Source organism: Astatotilapia calliptera, chromosome 12 (assembly GCF_900246225.1).
Source record: "Astatotilapia calliptera chromosome 12, fAstCal1.2, whole genome shotgun sequence".
NCBI classification, from domain to species: domain Eukaryota; kingdom Metazoa; phylum Chordata; class Actinopteri; order Cichliformes; family Cichlidae; genus Astatotilapia; species Astatotilapia calliptera.
This window is the reverse complement of record NC_039313.1, coordinates 36,114,240-36,135,836: the sequence shown is the minus strand read 5'-3', so window position 1 is coordinate 36,135,836 and position 21,597 is coordinate 36,114,240. Positions and strand designations below refer to the sequence as shown.

The 21,597-nt window shown below is 40.1% G+C and overlaps 1 protein-coding gene and 1 long non-coding RNA gene across 4 annotated transcripts; one reads left to right on the top strand and one right to left on the bottom strand.

Moving 5' to 3' along the window:
* The first annotated feature begins 5,622 nt into the window (after positions 1 to 5,622).
* Positions 5,623 to 16,508, top strand: LOC113034020 (GTPase IMAP family member 8-like). 3 transcript variants are annotated; one of them, XM_026188294.1, is made up of 6 exons: positions 5,623 to 6,427; positions 6,511 to 6,548; positions 7,774 to 7,825; positions 8,825 to 8,869; positions 11,460 to 12,668; positions 12,769 to 16,508. In XM_026188294.1, exons 3-6 carry the CDS (start codon positions 7,807 to 7,809, stop codon positions 14,334 to 14,336), a joined length of 2,841 nt encoding a protein of 946 aa, XP_026044079.1. In that variant the 5' UTR covers positions 5,623 to 6,427; positions 6,511 to 6,548; positions 7,774 to 7,806; the 3' UTR covers positions 14,337 to 16,508. The 3 variants fall into 3 exon arrangements, with proteins under 3 accessions (XP_026044079.1, XP_026044080.1, XP_026044081.1); XM_026188295.1 differs by lacking the exon at positions 6,511 to 6,548; XM_026188296.1 differs by lacking the exon at positions 8,825 to 8,869.
* On the bottom strand, positions 9,842 to 10,298 carry LOC113034021 (uncharacterized). The gene is made up of 3 exons (XR_003274111.1): positions 10,267 to 10,298; positions 10,031 to 10,190; positions 9,842 to 9,948 (listed from the first exon to the last, which is right to left on the bottom strand). It is a non-coding gene; the product is annotated as an uncharacterized LOC113034021 (long non-coding RNA).
* Positions 16,509 to 21,597: the final 5,089 nt, after the last annotated feature.

The window sequence follows — 21,597 nt, the reverse complement described above, 5'->3', positions numbered from 1 at the left end:
TTCTGGTATTTTAAAGAGTACTTAGCAGAAATATTAAGCAACCTAACTAATAGGGTTGCAAACTACCAGCAAAAAAAAAATAAAAAATAGGGAACCACCCTCCACCCTCCACTTTGTGATGCTTAATCGATGTAATCAACTTTAATTTGATGCAGTGTGAAAAAAAAAATGCACAGAAATAAATTATTTTTTCAAGAAATATTAAATAGATTCAACATCTTTCTTCAACAAAATTGCAGACTGCACAGATGGTACTTTCCCAAAGGAAAAAGTACTATAGCTTACTAGGGTATATATTAGACTTAACAGTTACTATATACAGTAATGGACTTCTATACATTTTACATCAGATTAAAACTTTGGGTGTAAGATTCAGATAATTATTTATTAAAAGCTCGACATTTTAAATGAGAATAAGAAAGAAAAGTATGTCTTTGTGCCCCCTTTTCCCAGTTAATGCCCTATCGGCCCCCCTGGCTAAACTTTGCTAGATCCGCCCCTGCACAGTTACCAGCCGTCAGCTGCGTAGAAAAAGATCCTGGTGTAGAAAGAAATATTAAATAAATCCTAACAACAGCTTATCAAGCTTAAACGTGCTGCTGTTGTTCAGCCGCTGGTTTCCTCTTTCTGGTGCAAAGTGGGCCAAAAACAAACAAGAGAGACGGAGTCACGACAGAAAAGCCGATCAGCTGATCATTAAGCAGTTTCATGAAGTAGCGGCAGGAGAGAGAGAGAGAGGCACTTGCTCCATATATCAGTTGTTAAGCTTAACGTGGGAATGCTTTACAAACATTCAGAGAGGAACTTACACACTTGCTTTACTTCTCTCTGGGATCACTTCCTCGGAGATGAAATGCTGGTTTGGTAGCGAGACTACAAACACACACAGCCGCTCTATCACGTGATGCATACTGCTCCGACGTGCTACGGTTATGAGACGAGTTACGCCATGTCGCAAGTTTTGTGAGGTGCTTTTTTGATATTTAATGGATCGGATTACATTTTTTATTTCTCGCCGATATCCGATCCAGTAATTTAGGTCAGTATCGGACCGATACCGATACGTAATATCGGATCGGTCCATCTCTACTTCTAACTACCAGAAATCTCGAAGCACAGGCCGAGGGGGCGGTGTGGCAGCAATTTTTCACACCAGCCTATTAATTAATGAAAGACCAAGACAGACTTTTAATTCATTTGAAAGCCTGATGCTTAGCCTCGTCCACCCCAGCTGTGAAACTCAGAAACCAGTCTTACTTGTTATCATCTATCGTCCACCTGGGCCTTACACAGAGTTTCTGTCTGATTTCTCAGACTTTATATCTGATTTAGTTCTGAGCTCAGATAAAAGAATTATTGTGGGTGATTTTAACATCCATGTAGATGCTAAAAATGACAGCCTCAACATGGCATTTAATCTGTTATTAGACTCAATTGGTTTCTCTCAAAATGTAAAAGAACCCACCCACCACTTTAATCACACTCTATGTCACGCTGATCGGCCGTTTCTGTCTTTTTTTCTCTCTCGTGCTCTCTCTCTCTCCTCCTCTCTGTCGCCGGGGTGGAAGTCACTGTGGGTTCACGCCCTCTGCCCACGCCCACGGAAAAGAACACATCTGATGCCCATCAAGGTGAACGGCATTTAAGCCAGGAGGTGACTGCTGGTCTTCACTGGATTGTTGTCTGCCACACGTTAGTGAAAGTCAAGTGCTTTCTGTGAATATCGTTCTCATTCCTCTCTCCTTATCTACAGACCCCTGGATTACCCTTCGCGTGTGAATCTGTGTGTCAAGTGTGAAAGAAGAGGACTGCTGTCGTGAGTTGGAGAGCGAGTTATTCCCACCTTGGATTTCCCTGGAGCCCGTCCCTCACATGTAGCACTACCCCGCACTCTCTGTATATACACTTTGGTGAACTCTGTAAATAAATCCTTGTGTTCACCTCTGTCAGTGCGCCCCAGGGCGGCTGTGGCTACACTGTAGCTTGCCATCACCAGTGTGTGAATGTGTGTGTGAATGGGTGGATGATTGTGTATAGTGTAAAGAGCTTTGGGGTCCTTAGGATCAAGTAAAGCGCCATACAAATACAGACCATTTTCAGCTGATTCAGGAGTCCTGCGTTTGAATCCCCTGCATTGAACCTTAACACTCTAGATCTTGTTTTAACATATGGCATAGAAACTACACATTTAACAGTGTTTCCTGAAAACTCTCTCCTGTCTGATCATTTCCTGATAACATTTACATTTACAATAATTGATTACACAGCAGTGGGGAGTAGACAAGACCCACTGCAGGGATGAGAAGGGAATTCTTTTTATTTATTTATTATTTTAATATGTGTGTGTATAGAGATATCTAGATATAGAGACGTAGAGATATTCTTTTAAATACAGTTAAACTCTCATCATGTTGTCTGTGACATTTCTGCTCTAGGTGTGGTTTGAAAAACGAAAGCATCACTCACCTGCTGTTCCTCATATCTTAAATAATTCTGTAACCAACTCCTTACTAGCATTCAAAGGTGGTGTCCACATATTTTTCTGCATCACTGAGTTTGAAACAAAAAGAATTCCAGCATTGTGTTTTCTTCCATTTACGTCATTCTTCAGTCACATCAGTTCAGCTGTAGGACTTTGTATTTTGGAGTCAAAGATCAAAGTGTATTAAAATGAAGACAGCATTTAGAAACAATGTATAATTAAAACAGATGAACTTGCACAGAGAACAATGACAGGTGTGTTACTATGACTACTGCTTTCCTGAAGTGCTGTAAACATATAAATCAACAATAAAACCTTCTCTGGAATTTCAGTTTTCCAGATATTATTGCAAAAACCACAGCACTGTTCAGGGAAGAGTTTCAACAAATACATTTTGTTTGATGACAGAAATGTCCACAACGAAAACTTGTGCAGTGTATGTTATGTGCATTTAATTCTTTATAGAACAACCTGTCAGACCTGTTTGTCTATGGTTGGTTCAGCTCTCATAAGGTACAGAAATGGAAATCATTTGGACATTTGTGTCGCACGGAAGACGACACATAGAGTGGAATCTGCATATAGTATAAGCCCTGAGGCGGCATCAGATAATCTGCTGTGACAGTTTTAATAAAGCCTGTAAGTTCCTCTATATATACTGGAGAGCAAAGAAAAGTTAGATAATCACTTTACCCATAAAAACCACGTAAACAGACATGAAAAAAATGTGTTTGTAAAACTAACAGTAACCTCTGAGAAGTATAAGACAGACAGACAGTGTTTCTGCTATTAGAACAGTTTGTGTTGTTAATCCTGAATGATTCTTGGTCATGACATTTACATCATCAGAGTAAGGTCATTTTGCTCCACACACACTTGGAAAAAATCACATCTAGTTTAGGGTGTGAGAAGTAAATGCATCACAGAAGCTAAAAAGGAGCTGCTTCTCCCTACATTTGTTCAAATAAAGTACACAAGGCTGATGCATAAAACAAGAAAGAAGATCCATGAGATGCTTCACATCATCTAAGCAAGACTTGAATGCAAGCTCCAATGTTAAAGTTCACTTCTTGTCACGATTGTATTTTTATTACCTGAGCTGATGTGGATGCTGTAAATCCACCCTGACTGAAAAAGAAGTGCACATTTGGAGAAATTGTGCTTTAATTTGACATATTGTGAAGTTTTTTGACTCTTGAGTCTTTTCTTTGAGTAAAGAAAAACAGACTCCTTGATATGTTGATATTATGCAAGTAATTCACAGACATCATGTGTTTAAAAAGTAAAGGTTAAAAATTTAAAGTACGGCCCTCCGTAAAGTCTGTACACATTTTGTCATAGATGTAAAAGGACTGGAAAAGGGTGTAATAAGAAATAAAACCATAAATGTTAATCGAATCATTTGATTTTTTCTAAATTTGATCATTAGTTTGACACATGAAGGACCCAGGCTGCGATTGCTAGCAGGGGCAGTCCTGGCCTTGTTGGTGTCCTGGGCAAGCATACACCTCTTTCAATTAATGGCTTAATTAATATTGTGCTGAACACAGTCCAAAAGATTCAATGAGCCACATCAGTGTCTACTGTTTACTGTCATAGCAAAGGTAAACAGAAGTTTTTACTATCCCTGCTAATGAATGTGATCTTGTTTCTTGTTTGACCTTTTCTTGTCCATCTTCCATCAGTAATTTTGCACTCCAGAATCAACACCCAACCTCACAACATAAACGAATAGACCTTGTATAGAGATGTTTTTCTCGGATTTCACACAACCAAGGAAAAATAATTAATTCAATTTTAATACAATTCAATTTTATTTACACAGCACCAAATCACAACAGAAGTCACCTCAAGGCGCTTTATATTTGTAACCCGGGTTAAAAAGATGCATAAATAGTAAAAGATAAGTGAAGTCTGAGAATATTAATATCAAAGAGTTCATTTATTTAAATTAAAATTCTTGTGTATTAGAAAGATCAAAGTTCATGTCAAATGATTAAAAACATGTTTGCATTGTTTAAAATAAGTTATCTTTGTTTTATTGTGGCTTGCTTGTGAGAACTGTAATTTCCAGGAGGTTGTTATCAGTCGAATTCGAACGGGCCACTGCTTTTTAAATGGTACTCTTTTTAGGATAGGGAAACATCCGACTGGGTTGTGTGATGGGTGCACTGATATGGAGACGGTTGAGCATGTACTCCTTAGTTGTAGGAAGTATGCAAGTCACAGGAGGGTGATGGGTGCACTGATATGGAGACGGTTGAGCATGTACTCCTTGTAGGAAGTATGCAAGTCACAGGAGGGTGATGTGGGGTGAAATGAGTGGTGGAAGGGAACTTACATTGGAACAAGTGGTTAATAAGTTAAGTCATGGTGAAGGGAAGGTGGTGGTTTTTCGTTTTTTGAGAAATACTGGTCTCATCAAGAGGATCTGAGGATTCAGGAGTGACGGACGGTTGACAGCCAGGAGATGGCAGTAATGCAACAGTTTTGGATGCAAGCTGCCGTTAAACTTGACCGAAGAAGAAGAAGAAGAAGAACTGTAATTTCCTACGGGGATATGGTCTGTGAAGGTAACACAGGGTGGAGAAGGAAAAAGAGAAAAAAGAGAGCGCGAGGAGAGAGGGCGGTGGCGCGTGAGTTACACGGAGCATCCGGAGAAGTTAGCTTGTTTTTATGTAGTATCAGTAAGTGTGTTTTGACTTCTCGGAAAGATAAGTCACTGTGTCGGTGAGTTAGTGACATGACACGTAAAGTTTCGGCGAGAAGCTGCTGGACTGTGAGTTTTGTTCATTGCAGCCGTGCACGCATTGAGTTAAAGTGAGGCTAACCCAGCTGCAGTTATTTATTTGTAAAAATGTTTGGAATCATGTCTGATTTTCGTTCCACTTCTCACGTGTGCACCACTTTGTGTTGGTCTTTCACCTGGAAGTCCAACAACATTGATTCATGTTTGTGGCTGTAATGTGACCAAATGTGGGAAAGTTCAAGGGGGTCAAATACTTTTGCAAGCGACTGTATCAGCTGATATCCACAGACCGTGGTCAGAAGTTGCCATCCACTCTTCATGGGCATGAGTGTCAAGGGTTGTGTGTGAGTGTTGTTTGATGATTTTGTTTTGTGTGTTTCAGAATCAGAATACTTTATTAATCCCAAAGGAAATTATATGGATCACAGTTGCACCTAGACAGTAACAGACTAAACAATTTAAATAATTCAATATAAAGAGTTCAACACTCCAGCTATAAAGCAAAAGACAAAGAAATGAGTAAGTAAAAGTTAAGCTGAAGAGAAAAAGCAGGAGCAACTGTAACAGGCACGCACACTCACATTTTTGTTGTGACGATCTTTGTTTCACACTTTTATTTGTAACCGTCGTTCCTAACACAGCAGGCTGGAACAGGCCCTGCATTCCTTTGCTTTCTGACAGATTAGCTGTAGTCTGTGGAGTTATTAACTTTCATGCTCTCGGCTTCTCACACAACCACAATGCACGCTGCATTAAAGTGACAGAGGGCAAATGTATTCTTTTAAACTTTAAACAACGAACATCAGACCGACAACACATCAGGATGTCGTACAGAACATCGGTGCAACCAGACGACAAACATGAAGGCGCACCGATGCAGATGTTTTGTCATCTGTTCTGCATGGATCCAGCCTCTGAACGTCGACACAAATCTGTACAAATATACAAATATAAAGCATAAATTTGTGTCGAGTAGACTCACCCCACCCAAACACCAGCACACAGAGTATGGGTGGGTGGTTGTTCCCACCCAATCAAAAGTGAAGAAAAGAAGGCTCAGAGAAAACATGAGCAGTGTTTCTAACTTCTGATTGGGTGGGCAGCGTTAAGCCCGCCTTCATACCGTCGTCAGAGGTGAAACCAAACAAAGAAGCAGGCGCCATGTCTCACCTGTGAACTCAGAGGACGACAAACAGGTAAAGCACAAATTTATCTGCTGTTTTTTCTGAACAGTGAAACTCATCACTAAATGTTTTCTCATGCTTTGGATTCTCTGCAGGTCTGCTGCACCTTTGTTAGCTGTGTTTGTGCTGTGAGGTGCGTCGTGATTCTTTGTTAATGATAGTTTCACTTTGATCGTTACTGCCTTTAATATACTTTTGATTTTTCCTCATTTACATCTTTTCTTTATGGCTGCAGAGAGTGAACCTGTGTGATATGATGCAGAACTATAATTGCTAATATTTGTTTTGTGCTTTTATCAAATTACTGCACAGAATGAGCAGAAACATGAAACTTAGGTTATTTGTTATATAACCTATGATGACATCAATAATTTCCTCTGAGCAGACAGAAAGATTGCATATAAACTGGAGGGTGAGACAGTTGAGTGAAGAGGAATATTTTAATATTTTATCTATATGAAACTTTTAATCTCTCTACTGAAACTGCCACAACTCCCCACACACACACACACACACACACACACACACACACACACACACACACACCTTTTTTGCAGCTGCTCACCTGTACCCAGCGGGCTGGAGCAGGTCCTGGTATTCTCTTTGTTGCAGGTTGTACCGCCCACACTCAGATTGTGTTTCACTTACTGGAGTTTTTAGACTCTCGTGATCTCATCTAATCATCGTTCTCAGAAGCGTTTGCTAAATTAATCCTTGTAGTAAGATGTGAATGTGATTATGATCCAGGTGATGTGGTCTATAGTTGGTCGTTTCTGTCCGACTGTTTGGAATAATCTTAGTCCAATTATGCACTTGAATGCAGCACACATGAGTGGATCAAATGGATCCATCATAATATTCTTTAATTAAAACTCATTCAAGTAATATCTTCTTGTGCACAGTAGGCCTCCTGAAAGCATAAATGATCTCTGAGGTTGAGAACGTGAAATAAATCATCCATGTGTATAAAACACTTCTACATGTGTTCAGACTGAGGTCCCCTGATTCTTCAATCTTTTGCTCAGGATAAATCTGGTTGATCAGTCTATACAAAGACTTTTCTTTGAAAACTGAAATTGAAAGTGAAAGATGTAAACCTTCTTTCTGCAGTTACTCATGATGTCTTAATCGTCTAAATGTAATTGGTTACACTTGACCCCCCAGTTTGTATAAAACATTATCTACATGGTGACCAACCGGAGACCAACTGAAGTACTGCATAAAACAATATCACAATAACAACTTCTCTCTTTTTTGTGCCGTTCCATTAGAACCATTCATGCTTACAGCCCTTTGTCCACCTACCATCACATGTCGTGTGATTCAAAGAACCTTAAATTATTATTTTTTCCTTCCAGTTCATCCCCAGGTCTTTTCAGAAAATCGACATCATGGCAACCAAAACAGCTGGTGAGTCCACTCACATGTTATTGATCAGCAGTGAGGATTTTGCACTCACACCGTCCACAGAGAGTAGATTTAGAGAGTAACTGTAACATCTGTTCAGGTATTGGAAGTGAAAGCACACAACAAACAGGTGCAGCAGCAGGGTGGAGCAGGATCCAACTGCCATGATCACACTGTGCTGCAGGTTTTAGGAGCAACGTTGGCTGATAAACATATCCAACATGCTCACAGTACATGTCGCCCTGTTCTGCCAATATAGTTACTTGTTCATTTTCAGTCGCTTCACTTGCTGAAAAAATGAATGTAAATAAAAAATAAATAACTGAAAGCTGCTTGAAGGCACCTTAAATAGCTCCCTGATCTACCAGGCAATCAGGAACAGGTGGATTATCACAGACACACACTCCAGGGTGAATTGTATAATTAGTCCACCCACACGAAGTACGAAAACAAAGCAGGATAATAAAAACCCCTGACAAAATGGCTTCTTGCCCACAACAAGAAACACAAAGAAGCTGGATTAAGGAAGCCATGCTTGTAAATACTTCACTCAGAGACAGAGATATGCTGAGATACTTTCTTGGTTTGTTTTGAAATCCAAATTCGGATTTCTTTAGTTTCTCCAGTGACCACTTAGGAACAAGAAATAGATTCATGGTATTGTTAGTGATACTGGGATGTGCAGAAAAAAGATGTTATGTTACTGTGGAATATTGCTCCATCTTTGAAGATGATCAGAACTTTATAAAATTGGGGTCAAGTTGATACGATAAAAAAAACAACCAAAAACAACTTGGGATAAAATATCTGCTTCTAGTCTTTTCTCACCGGCTCAGGGTCCAATCTTTAAACTTAATTGAGATGGTATGAATTGTTTTCAGTCAAGTACACTAATTACTTGGCATATCAGAAGTAGAGACCTCATGACACATTCCTGTAACACCAAGAGATTTCCCACATTTAAGTGTTGAAGGATAACTTGAGTTCTTTATATTTTTGCAGAGGATTTCCAAAAACCAGAAGATAGCAGCTATGACATCAAGGACTGTAAGTTGAACTAACAACATTGATGTATCATGAGTAAAATAAAAATCATTTCATTTAAAGTATTAGTTATAATGCCAAAAGCTATATAATTTAGGAAGGGAGGGATAAAGCTCTACTAATCCTACAATGACATTTCCCTCCTGTGTTGTCAGGCATCAGCCAACCAGATTTTAATCTGAAAATCTTAGAAATATGGTATCTAACCAGATTCTTACTCTGGTAAGAACAACAGTCAACAACAGTCGCCTCAAGGCGCTTTATATTGTACAGTAGATACAGAGAAAAACCCAACAATCATATGACCTGAAAACTGAAGGCTCTGCCTCCCATTCTACTTTTAAATACTCTAGGAACAACAAGTAGGCCTGCAGAGCGAGAGCGAAGTGCTCTAATAGGGTGATATGGTACTACAAGGTCATTAAGATAAGATGGGGCCTGATTATTTAAGACCTTGTATGTGAGGAGCAGGATTTTGAATTCTGGATTTAACAGGAAGCCAAAACAGGAGAAATCTGCTCTCTCTTTCTAGTCCCTGTCAGGACTCTTGCTGCAGCATTTTGGATTAGCTGAAGGCTTTTCAGGGAGTTTTTAGGACTTCCTGATAATAATGAATTACAGTCGTCCAGCCTGGAAGTAATAAATGCATGAACTAGTTTTTCAGCGTCACTCTGAGACAGGATATTTCTAACTTTAGAGATGTTGCACAAATGGAAGAAAGCAGTCTTACATATTTGTTTAATATGTGCGTTGAAGGACATGTCCTGGTCAAAAATGACTCCAAGGTTCCTCACAGTGTTACTGGAGGCCAAGGTAATGCCATCCAGAGTAAGACTCTGGTTAGCCACCATATTTCTAAGATTTTAAGGCAGAGTACAATAACCTCAGTTTGATCTGAATTAAGAAGCAGAAAGTATCATGAACCAACAGCTTTGCCCAGGAAAGTGGACCCAAAAACACAGACAAACATGGGCGTGGAATGCTTACAGTGATATTTATTTGAAAAGGTGGCCAAAAGTGACGAGGGGCCCAAAAGGCTAGTGGCAGGAACGTGGAAGAGGTCAGAGAGGCGAGGGGATATTCTGTAACAGATGGAGAGGTAGTTAAAATCGAAAGAGAAAACTAGAGCTTGATAACTAGAAACTGGAGAATAGTTCGCCTTACTGTGCCAGTCATGGTTTGTTTCACTGAGGAGAGGGGAGAGAGGTCCGTGGGAAGCTTCTGGAGGGTCTCAAGCTGAAGCGTGGAGGTTAGAGGGCAGGCAGGCGAGCCGGCTGGGAGACAGGGACTGTCCCAGTAAGGTGAAGCCAGGGTTGAAACTCTGCTGAATGAAGGGAAGACAGGAATTACTCCAACAGATAAATCACACAAGGAAAACCACAAAGGGAAACGTAATTTACCACCAAGAAGAGTAGAACAAACTGGCACGGAGGAGACGGTTGAGACAGCTGAAGTAGGTCTCCAGCTGATTGCTCACAGCTGAGGCTCAGTTGAAGCACCGAAGTCCCTGCCCCAAAGGGATGGTACAGCAGCCACAAAAGGAAAACCCCCTCCAGGCACTCCCACGGACCATGACAAAAAGTTAGTGGCCATCCCAATCTTTATGTCTTGTGACATTCTTGACATTTCAAACTTGGAAGTGCTAATTCTCATCCTAATTGTGTCACACCACACTAGTGCAAACTGGAAGTCAGTCCCTTGCAAAATCAACAAAATCAAAAATCAGATAAGATAAAAGTTTATTAATCCCTCGGGTGGATTACTCTGGGAAATTCGGTAAGATCAGAGGTAAAATCAGAGATTATACCCTGAGACCATTGATCCCAGCACCTAATAAGTGTGTAGCCCTTGAATGCACCTAAATATTCTGTCCAAAAAATTATAAACAGAATCAGTGACAAAGGACAGTCCGGTGCCAATCTGCGGGCCAACAACCCTTGGAGAGGAACCTTTTTTTGGGGGGAGGGTTCTCTGATAAAAAGGTCCTAATCTCTGGTCCTATGGGTCTTACCCAGCTGCCCCCCTGCACCAGCTGGAGTACTAACTACCTAGAAATTGTCCAGGTGTCTTTCCTCGTAACCCTGATAAGATAAACCAAACCTGAATAGCCTTGTAGGTCAAGTCATCAGTCCCACCTGTTAATGGTAGGTCCCCTATTGACTGAGCCACTTGTAGTTTCTGGGTGTATTTCAGAGGCCCCAAAGAAAGGTTATCATATGTTATAATATAAAGGGCTAGCGTTGACATCCTGTACATTTCCACTTTTGAGTAAATAAGTTGTTTCATTTCTTCTACTTAAGTAAATCAAGTTTGTACTTTTGCCACCTCTGCCCAACAAAATCACGGTAGTGCCTTTAAAACATCTGCATGAGCTTATCCTCCTAAATAGAGAGCTGATATGGCTTTTCAACTAATCAAGAAACCATATCAGAAAGTGTAACTGCCAGCGCTATCACTAAGCAACCTGTTTTAAGACAAATTTGTAAGTGATTATTTCTCAAGTGAAATGATTAACAATTACAAACTATTTAATAGAATGTGACATAAATATGTGTTTCATAATTTTTGAGGCAATTTACATTGTTTTTTGCAGCACGTGAACTCAGGATAATGCTGTTTGGAAAAAGTGAGAACAAGAAATCAGCCCTGGAAAAGCTCCTCGTTGGGAAAAAAGAGTCTAAAGGTTTTGGAGGAAAGCAATCTGGTGCTGCCTCTGGAGAGAGGAACAGGAAACCTCCCACAGTTGTAAAAACTCCCGACATCTTCAGTCTGCCTGTGAATGAGCTGTTTAAAGAGATGAAGAGCTGTGTGAGTCTCTGTCCTCCTGGACCAAACGTTCTGCTGCTGTTAGTCAAACCTTCTGATTTCACTGAGGAGAACAGACAGACTCTGAATTTGGTCCTGAGCTTGTTTGGTCAAGATGCTTTTAATCACTCCATCGTCATCCGAACGCATAATCAGGAAGGGAATAACTCAGTGGATAAACTCATTGAAGAATCCAAACAAAAGCAGCACTACATTAATTTTGACAGAAAAGACTCCTTCTCAGATTCCTCAGAGTTGATGGCAGAAATGAATGAGATGGTGAGTAAAAACTGGGGAAAATATCTCATATTAAAAGAAGAGGCTAAACCCAATCTGAAGTCCAGTCTGAACCTGGTTCTGTGTGGGAGGAGAGGAGCAGGGAAGACGTCAGCAGCCAAGGCCATTTTAGGTCAGACTGAGCTTCATTCAGCCTCCAACTCATCAGAGTGTGTTAAACATCAGGGAGAGGTGTGTGGACGTTGGGTTTCCCTGGTGGAGCTGCCTGCCTTGTATGGAAAACCTCAGCAGGCAGTGATGGAGGAATCACTCAGGTGTATCTCCCTCTGTGATCCTGAGGGTGTCCATGCCTTCATCCTGGTCCTATCTGTGGCTCCCCTCACTGATGAAGACAAGGGAGAGTTAGAGACCATCCAGGACACATTCAGCTCTCGAGTCAATGACTTCACCATGATTCTGTTCACTGTGGGCTCAGATCCTACAGATCCAGCTGCTGAAAATATATTAAGTATAGACAAAGACATCCAGAAGCTTCTTCAGACGTTTGGACAAAGACATGTGGTTCTCAACATCAAAGACAAACAGCAGATTACAAAGATGTTTGAGGTTGTGGACAAAATTAGTGATGCCACAAACAAACCACACTGTTATACAAAGACAACATTTCTACATGCACAGATGGACAAAGTCTTACAACAAGATAAATCCATACAGATGCAACATGATGAACTTGAGAAGCTGAAGACGAACATGATGACTTGTAAGTAGTTTAGATTTTAATATTTTTATGTGTTCAGTGACCCAAAGAGTTTTAATCCAGCAGTATACAAGTTTTAACTCTGATTGTTTTCATGTTTTAGGTGATGAAGTTGAAGGAAAAGACTCAGATTGTCTCAGGATTGTGCTGATTGGGAAGACCGGCTGTGGAAAGAGCTCTACAGGAAACACGATTTTAGGAAACGACAAGTTTATAGCTGCATCAAGTCAAATGTCGGTCACAACATATTGTACGAAGGCAGAGGGTGAGGTGGACGGTCGTCCTGTTGTTGTGGTCGACACTCCTGGTCTGTTTGACACAGCTCTGTCCAATGAAGAAGTTCAAGAAGAGCTGGTGAAATGTATCAGCCAGCTGGCTCCAGGACCGCATGTCTTCTTGGTGGTGATAGGGGTTGGTAGATTCACAGCAGAGGAGAGAGAAACGATCAGGCTCACTAAAAGATTCTTTGGGAAGAATTCAGAAAAGTTCACCATCATCCTTTTTACCAGAGGAGATGATCTGGAGCGTCAGGGAGAGTCTATTGATGATTATATCAAGAACAAATGTCATGATTCCTTTAAGAAGCTGATCTCTAACTGTGGAGGAAGATACCATGTGTTCAATAACTCTGACAAACAAAACTGCACACAAGTCAGTGAGCTGATAGCAAAGATTGACACCATGGTGAAGGACAATGGAGGAAGCTTCTACACCAATGAGATGCTGCAAGAGGCTGAAGCAGCAATAAAGAAGGAAACGCTGAGGATCCTGAAGGAGAAGGAAGAAGAGATGCAGAAGGAAAAGGAAGAGATTGAAAGAAAACATAAGCAAGAAATGAAAGCAATGAAAATAAGAATGGCAGAAGAGAGAGAAAAATCAGAAAAGGAGGGAAAACAGAAAGCTGAAGAACTCGAGGAAATGATGAACAAAATTAAGGAAGAAAAAGAGAAGAAGAAAAAAGAAGAAGAAATGAGAGAAAAGGAGGAAAAGGAAAAGGACACTGGAGAAGAAAGGTATCGACAACAATTCAAAGAAGAACTTGAAAAGTTGGACAGACAAATTCATTTGGAAAAAGAGGCAAAGGAAAGTGTCGACAGACAGCTGGAAGAGACCAGAGAAGAGATGCAACGAAAACAAGAAGCCTGGGAGAAAGAACGAAGAGAAGAGCGAGAGAAACAAAGACAAGAAGATGAACAGAGACGACAGGAGGAGGAAGAAAGAATAGACAAACTGCTGGAAAGTTACAAACAAGAAAAAATAAAATACGAAAACAACAAATTACAAGAGGAACAAATAAGAAGAGAAATGGAAATAACAGAGAACAATCATCAGAAAACACTGGAGGACCTAAAGAAGAGCTATGAAAGAAAAGCCAGACAGAAAGCAGAAGAGTTCAACGAATCCCAAAAGAAACACATGGATGAATTAAATGCTCAGCGGGAAGAACACGTGAAGGAAATGAACGACTTAGTCAAACGTGTGACCAAGAAGAGCGAAAACCTGAGAAAGATCAAGAATCTAGTGGAAAAACATGAAAAACAAATGAGGAACGCAAAAACTGAGGAGGACAAGGACGAACTACAGGAAGAACATGAACAACAATTAAGTGAATTGATGCAAAAAATCTTAAGTGATGAGGTCAGTGAAGCATCAGGCTGCAGCATTTTATGACGAGAAATGAATGATTTCAGTTGTTTTTCTTTCATTTGTACTGGGAAAAAACGTTAAAGAAGCACCGATTTGTTGTTCTGCACGTTTTACATGTTTGGGATTTCCTCGCAACAGCAAATAATTCTGACTGGGTGTCATCGAACCTGCCTTAAACACAGTGTCGGACTCCAGTCTCACCATTAAACCACAAGTCACTATCCCAACATTACCAAAGCTTCTGACTGGTTAAACTAACTCCAAAGACTGAATAGGTATTAGTTGCTAAAAGACCCACGTGGAACCAGCATGTTCCACTCTGTCTCAGCTCATTAATCTCCCACCTGGCAGAGTGGAAGCTATGGTCAGTGTTTTTCCAGCAAATAAATGTTTTTATCATAATTTACTTCAAAATAGAAACAGAGTATAAGTTGCAATGATGCAGGAAAAACAAATTATTTTCAAATAAGTAAAGAACAGAACAGTTATCAGTGTGACTTTGTCATTCTAATGTTATCATTGTGTTTGTGTGTTTGTGTGGGCGGGGGTATTAAATGTTTGATCACAAAGAAAGACGACACACATTTGGTGATCAGGTACCTTTATTCTTGTCTTTTTTTTGAAGTTATGAATCAAATAATTTTTCCTGGGCTGAGCTCTTTAAGTACCAGGATTTTCATTTAAGTTGTTAGTTTTGCTCTGTACTGCACTGTAAGTTGAATCAGTCATTTTAATCTTTTCTGATTTGTTGTTTTCTGTAATGTTTGGTAAAAATCTGGAGAGTGTGTGATTTGATTTATTGTATTTTATTGGGAATAGTTCTATTTTTATTGTGTTTATTTGTTTTGGGTTTTTTCATACATGTTGTGTAATCAGTAATTATCGAGTTTTATTATAAAATCTCATTATTTTTTATTAAATAGTCAGATATATGACCGTAAAGTTTAGATATTATTTATGCCTCTGCAATATCTAATTATAACAACATTTACTCAATTATCATTGAAAATAATCAGATACAGTAGATAATATTTGACTTTATTTTGATAAATGTCAAATATAAATTCTTTGCTTCATAATTAGTGACATAACTAAGAATAAAAGTATTTTATGCATCTGTTGATTTTCCAAATAATGAGTGTTTCCCTGTGATTCGTGTGGATGGTACTTAAATGATGAAACAAAGCATCTTCATTCAGATTTTGATTTCATGTTTTCTTTAATTTCATTGAAGATCCTGTCAAATCAAACTGAGCTTCCTAATCCCCACACCCACTCTGACACATGTGTTTTGCAGCAGTTTAATTTCTGTCTGTCAGCAGCATTAGCATGGAACGTAGTGCAGAACAGGAAGAGAAAGGAAGATTGCAGTTATCACAGATCCATAAAACTTTAGAATTTGTAACTGGTGCTCTGGACTTGGTGGGAAATGTGCTTTTTGAGTGGATTTTTTTTTTTTTTTTTTTGAAGAGTTACAAAGCCAGTTTAAGACCTAAAACAATTTGAAATCCTTTGAATGTGTAGCTGCATTTGCAGCCTGATGCTCTCAACTCAGCACTAAATGCGTGAGCAGCTCTCCACTTAGTCTATGCTGGCAGTAGTGCTAGATGGTCACATAGAGGAAGCATTAAGGCTATAAGCTGTGCAATGGCAAGGTCTATATAACACATAGAGGTTGTGCAGGTATATTAATATAAACACTGACATTGACTTGTGTGTGATATTTTAAATCTTTTTGAAACTATAATTTCATTCAGTGTCTTGATCTTCATCATATTTATGTGAGTCTTTGATTATTACCAAAGTCCTTAGGCCCAATCATACTGAAAGAAATAAGTCTTACAAGCTGCTGTACACTTTTGGCTATGACTATTTGTGTTTTGACACCTTTGTTGGGTATTTTCATAGGAATGATGAGGATGGATAATGAGGAAGGCCACAGATGGATTCCTTTGTTGGTGTATTATAATCTAAAAGTTAACTCCCTTTGCATGTGTAACCTGATAACAGGTCGCCCCTCCCCCAATTCAATTATCATTGCACTCTTTCTGCACTTGCTGTGCTTACACTACAGTCGGGAATATATTCCATTAAAGTTGTTGACTTTCAGAAACTGCTCTAAAACTGCTCTGAATTTAAGGATACTGACAGTGATGTACACTGTGTTGTTGGTATATATGTATCAATCTAATAAACTCAAACCTACACCATCCTCCCTATTCCGGTATTCTGACTGCTTGGTCGAGTTAACCTCCTGATCTATCTACAGCACATGGTGGAAACCTGAAATCAAGACAGAGAAGACTAGAGGTGAGATATGATCATTACTCAATATTAAAAATAATAAATGACAGATTTAGTGATATTTTCATAAATTATTTATCTACCACATCAATTAACAGCATGGCAGGGCAAAATATTTTTTCTAACATGGAAAAAGTGAAAGGAGACAGAAAGACGGGTGAGACTTAAATAGTCTCTTGGCTCTCGGAGGAGGCGGACACATCTTTCACCCTCTCCTTCCCTTATCTTCCCTGCTTGCTGCTTCTATCTCCTTATCTGGTCTCGTCTGACTCTAACCCCGAGAAAGCCTCTATCTCCCTCTTGTTCTCTGAAACCTAAAGAAGAGTTATGGATTTGATCAACTGGTCCCTTAATGCAATTGACACTCTATTCTTGACGAGAAGCCGAGGTTTGGGAGAGTGTCTTGGAGGGACGTTCCCTGCTGGATACACAATGGATGGGTGGCAGAAGTGCCACGTTGTGTGCCTGGCAGGACTGTCTACTGAGGACATTGAGAACATCTACCTATTTGGAACCATAATAACGGGGCTCTTGCTGATCGTAGCTGGCTCGGCCCTGGCTTATCTGAAATTGGAGAAAGCGGTGACTGCTGTTCAAACCGCCACAAAGCTGGCAGGTATGATCGAAAATGTGGGAAGAGCTGTGAGTACTCAGACTGTTCTTACTGAACGCAATATGGAAAACATCTTGGACGAGCTCACGGCTCTTAAACAGATGATACAACAGGAGACCAGTGATGACATTAAGAATAACTGTAAAACTGATGCAGTTTGTTTGTCCCAAAACAACATTTACAGCATCTCTCATGCGGCTACCCCCACACCTGCGTAGGCTGTGGACTGTTGATCTTTGACTAATAGGCAAAAGGACACTCTCTCAGGCTGAACACAAGATATACATCCCAACACACATGTACACTGATACTGATACACCCACACCACCACCCTCCCTTGCCCGAATCCAACGCCTCCTTCCATGCTTTCCTCCCATCCAATGTGGACAGCGGCTCAGCCAGAAGCGCAATCACTAGATTGCAGCATCCCAGATGCAGCTGTTCCACCATACCCTTCATCATGGCACTATTGTGCTATGGTATCATGATGAAGGGTATGGTGGCGCATGTGTTTGGCTCTGCCGCTGCCGGGTGCAGTTTGCTCCACTACTTTTGTGTTATTTTTTTTCTGCTTTGCTGTTCTCATTTAGTTTTAACGATGTATTGGCTGCGTTGGTGTATGATCGTCTGGCTTTGCTATCTATCCCATCTTTTATGATGCCTCATGATGTCTCTTCGTCCTCCTTCGGCATTTTCCACCCTCTTCCATCAGCTGGATCCTCGTCAGGCGATTTCGGCGGATCCTCTAGACCACGGAGAAGGAGAGTGAGAAGAGGAGGCTTTCAGGTAAAGCTCAGGCTTTACTGGCTGCGGGGTTCGGCTGGGAAGTGACACCGAGCGTGCCTTGTCTCCTGTGCTCAGAGAAGCTCCATGGAGGTGGACTTGTTTTCCACGTCCCTGTTTGGATACGCTGGGCCCGGCTCTTTGAGACTGGCCTGCCTGGGGAGGGTTTATCCAGACTCTTCTGCTGGCTGGCTTTTTCTTCCCTCGGATTCTATGAGCAAGATGGTTCAAACCCTGAGTATCTACGTCCTTTAACTTGAGCCTCCGCAAATACGGAGGCTTCTACTTCGCTGAATATGGCGCTTTTTTAACCTCGATCTCTGTCTAATAAATCATTCTTGTTGAATGATTTTATATTATCTAAAAAACTGGATTCTTTTATTCCTAACTGAGACCTGGCAGTGGGACGTAGACTATTCGTCATTTGTTGAACTCTGCCCGGATGGCTATACTTTTATTACCCAGCCTAGAGTTTTTGATCATTCAACCAATCTTTTGAATAATTATTGCCTTTCTATTTTAGCTGAAATTTATCCGGTTAAAACGAGGAAAGTTTCTGCTTGCAAATCTCCTCCTTGGCTAAATGACAGTATTCGTTGTCTAAAACATGATTGTCGTAAAGCAGAGCGCAGGTGGAGGAAAACTCACCTAAATGTTCATCTCTTCTACCTAAAGGACCTTTTAGCTTCTTTTAATAATGTGATCAGAGATGTGAGGGCTGCCTATTTCTCACACTTGGTTACAAAGAGCAGAGGTAATCCTAAGGTGCTATTCAACACCATTTGTGGCATTGTTACTCTTGCTCTGCCTGTGGCCCCTATTTCATGCAGGGCTTTCTAAAAAAAGCCTTAAAGTGGTGACGTCTCTCCCAGAGCTCCAGTTCAGTGACATCTACATGTATCTTGTAGAGAATCGCTCACTTTACACTGCTGCCAGCATGAGAGCTTACCTAGTACGGACAGCTACATTTGTTTTACATCTGGATGGAAACAAGAAGAACAAGAATAGTTAAAACAACGGTAGCTAGCTTGAACAAACTACCATAAGTAATTCTTGAACTATGTTGATTTGGACAAATACTACATGATAAAAGGGGCAACTGGTGTGATTTGGCCTGTAAGCCAGGGTTAGGAAAGGTGTGTTCACATGTTGGTGCCTTACTCTGAGCTCTTCTGTCACCTGTAAACAAACGCAACTAAGAGCACAACAGGTTTCTGGAAGTTAAACTAAAAGATGTTTAAAGGAAGGCTGGAGAGCAAATGGCCACATTACTGTTTTTGCCCACCAAATGGGCGGGTCCCAGTAGCTCTGCCATCATGTGAAAATAATGGATAATTATAACTTCCACCTTAAAATTATGTAGTATGTAGTCCATTAATAGACATAGATTAATTAATTAATTAATGGCAGGACTTCTTTGAGGAGTCTTGAAGGGATGGGGTCTAAAAGTCACATTGATGGTTCGGAGGAAGTCATTACTGAAGCTAACTCAGAAAGATCAATTAAAGAGAAAGAGCCAAAGGAAATATTAATAGTTTTGAAGGTAGCTGTACATAATGTTTCATCTGTGAGATGGTTATGAGTATCGTTTTTGGCAAGAAGAAGAAGAATGTCCTTGGTTTGAAGCCAGTGTGGGCCTTTTTGTTTGGAGTTTGCATATTCTGCCCAATTCTACGTAGGTTCTCTCTAGGTATGCTGGGATATTCATACACACCAAAGACATGCTGGTGAATGTGAGTGTGAATGGTTGTCTGTCTCTATGTGTCTGGGATAGGCTCCAGCTCACATTATGGCCCATCCCCATGACGTTGAAGTGGACAAGTGGAAGAAATTGCCTGGATGGATATCATATAAAACATTTCTGTGACCACCACCAGAACTTATTATTCCAGGTTGGTTTTTGGATGTTTTGACCTTCAGTCTTTATCGCTTCCAAGCAGTACACATGTTGTGTGCCCATCTACAGGTGTACAATGTACAGCCCTGGCATTCTGTTTGATTTATTGAAGATTGTATTGCCTGATATGCTCATGTCATATTTTGCAAAGGGGAAGAGTCTCACTTCTAACAAAATCACACATACATGTTGCATCCAAGTAAAGTGAACAAGCTTTTTAGTTTTTTAACAAAAATCTCCAAATTTTGAGTAACATTTGAGCAACACATCAAGACATCATACAGAACAACACAGCCAAATGAGAGGAAGTGGAATAAGATTCAAGATACTGTTCTTGATGCATGAAACAGGCCTGTTTCATGCATTTATTTTTAAAATAATTCAGTTGAAGCATGGTTGAAAAGCTTTTGTCAGATGAAAGTTATTTCTGTGACCATTGTGGGTTTTTCTTTCATTGACCGAAGGGTACCAACAATTTTGTTCACGTCTGTATACATAGTTAGAATACATATACATAGATGTTGCCCACCTGTGGTAAACAGGAAGCTGTGGGTGGAAATATTACTGTATCTATGTACCGCATGTATTATATTCTGTCTGCAGAGTGTGCTGCCGGCAGGAAATGAGACATAGTCAGACGTGGGAACGGTGGGCGAAGCAAGCAGTCTAGCTTTTAAAAATTCTGTTTCTGTTTCTGGCTCATTCTGTGTGATGTGCACTTTCTTTTCTAGATAGATTTAAATAAACAAGATTCAAAGCACTGTGTTTTAGTGTTAGTTAAGCTGGATCATTTTAACATTTTCAACTGTACAGAATGGAGAGAACTGACTTTAAAATAGTTGTAAATGTGTATTGCATGATCAGTGGAGGAATAAGAAAAACTGTATGTAAATGAATACTCACAAATCCATGTTCCACTTCACACAAACATGAAACTATTTGGACACAAATGTGCACAACTTGAATAAATTTTGATTCATACACAGATTTAGAATGCCCCTGATCCAGAAAGCCACAACAACATGAAACATTACTGTGAGTATTACTCAGATGAGCTTTTCAACAGTAATGTGGAAATGGCAGGTGCTCTATCAGTCATACACACCAACAGTAGAAAGATGCAGAAACTGCACAAAACAGGAATATTTATATCAGTTCATAGAGTTGAATGTTTTTTCAACAGAAACTGTTGATGAGAAATATCAAGTATATCTTTTTAGTTGTGTATCTAGAACGCCAGGTAGCTTCACTGATCCACTCAGTAACAAATTGATTGGTATGTTTGACAAAGCAAATAAAAACAAGGTGAAAACAATGTGTAGTAATTTTTATACTGACTTGGTAAATCCACACAAAGGGACCAATGATTTTATTAATACAGTGTACAGGAAAGCCCTTTTCTGTAGTTCTTAAACCAAACTGATTAACATCTGATTCGGCTACATGTAGAGTTCAATATAATCATGTTCACAGGAAGTAGTGAACATGATTAACTGAGACAGAGAAATGAATGTATTTGGTGATTAGACTCTGATGACCCATTGTGGCAGAACAGAATCCTGGTGGTGATTTAGGACAGGACCAACCCAGAGTCTAGGCGCCGGTGGTGATGAAGATGAAGACTGAGGCTTGGATGGAGGTCTGACTGAGGAGTCTGTGATGTGGAGATGGGGAGAAGGTGAGTGGCA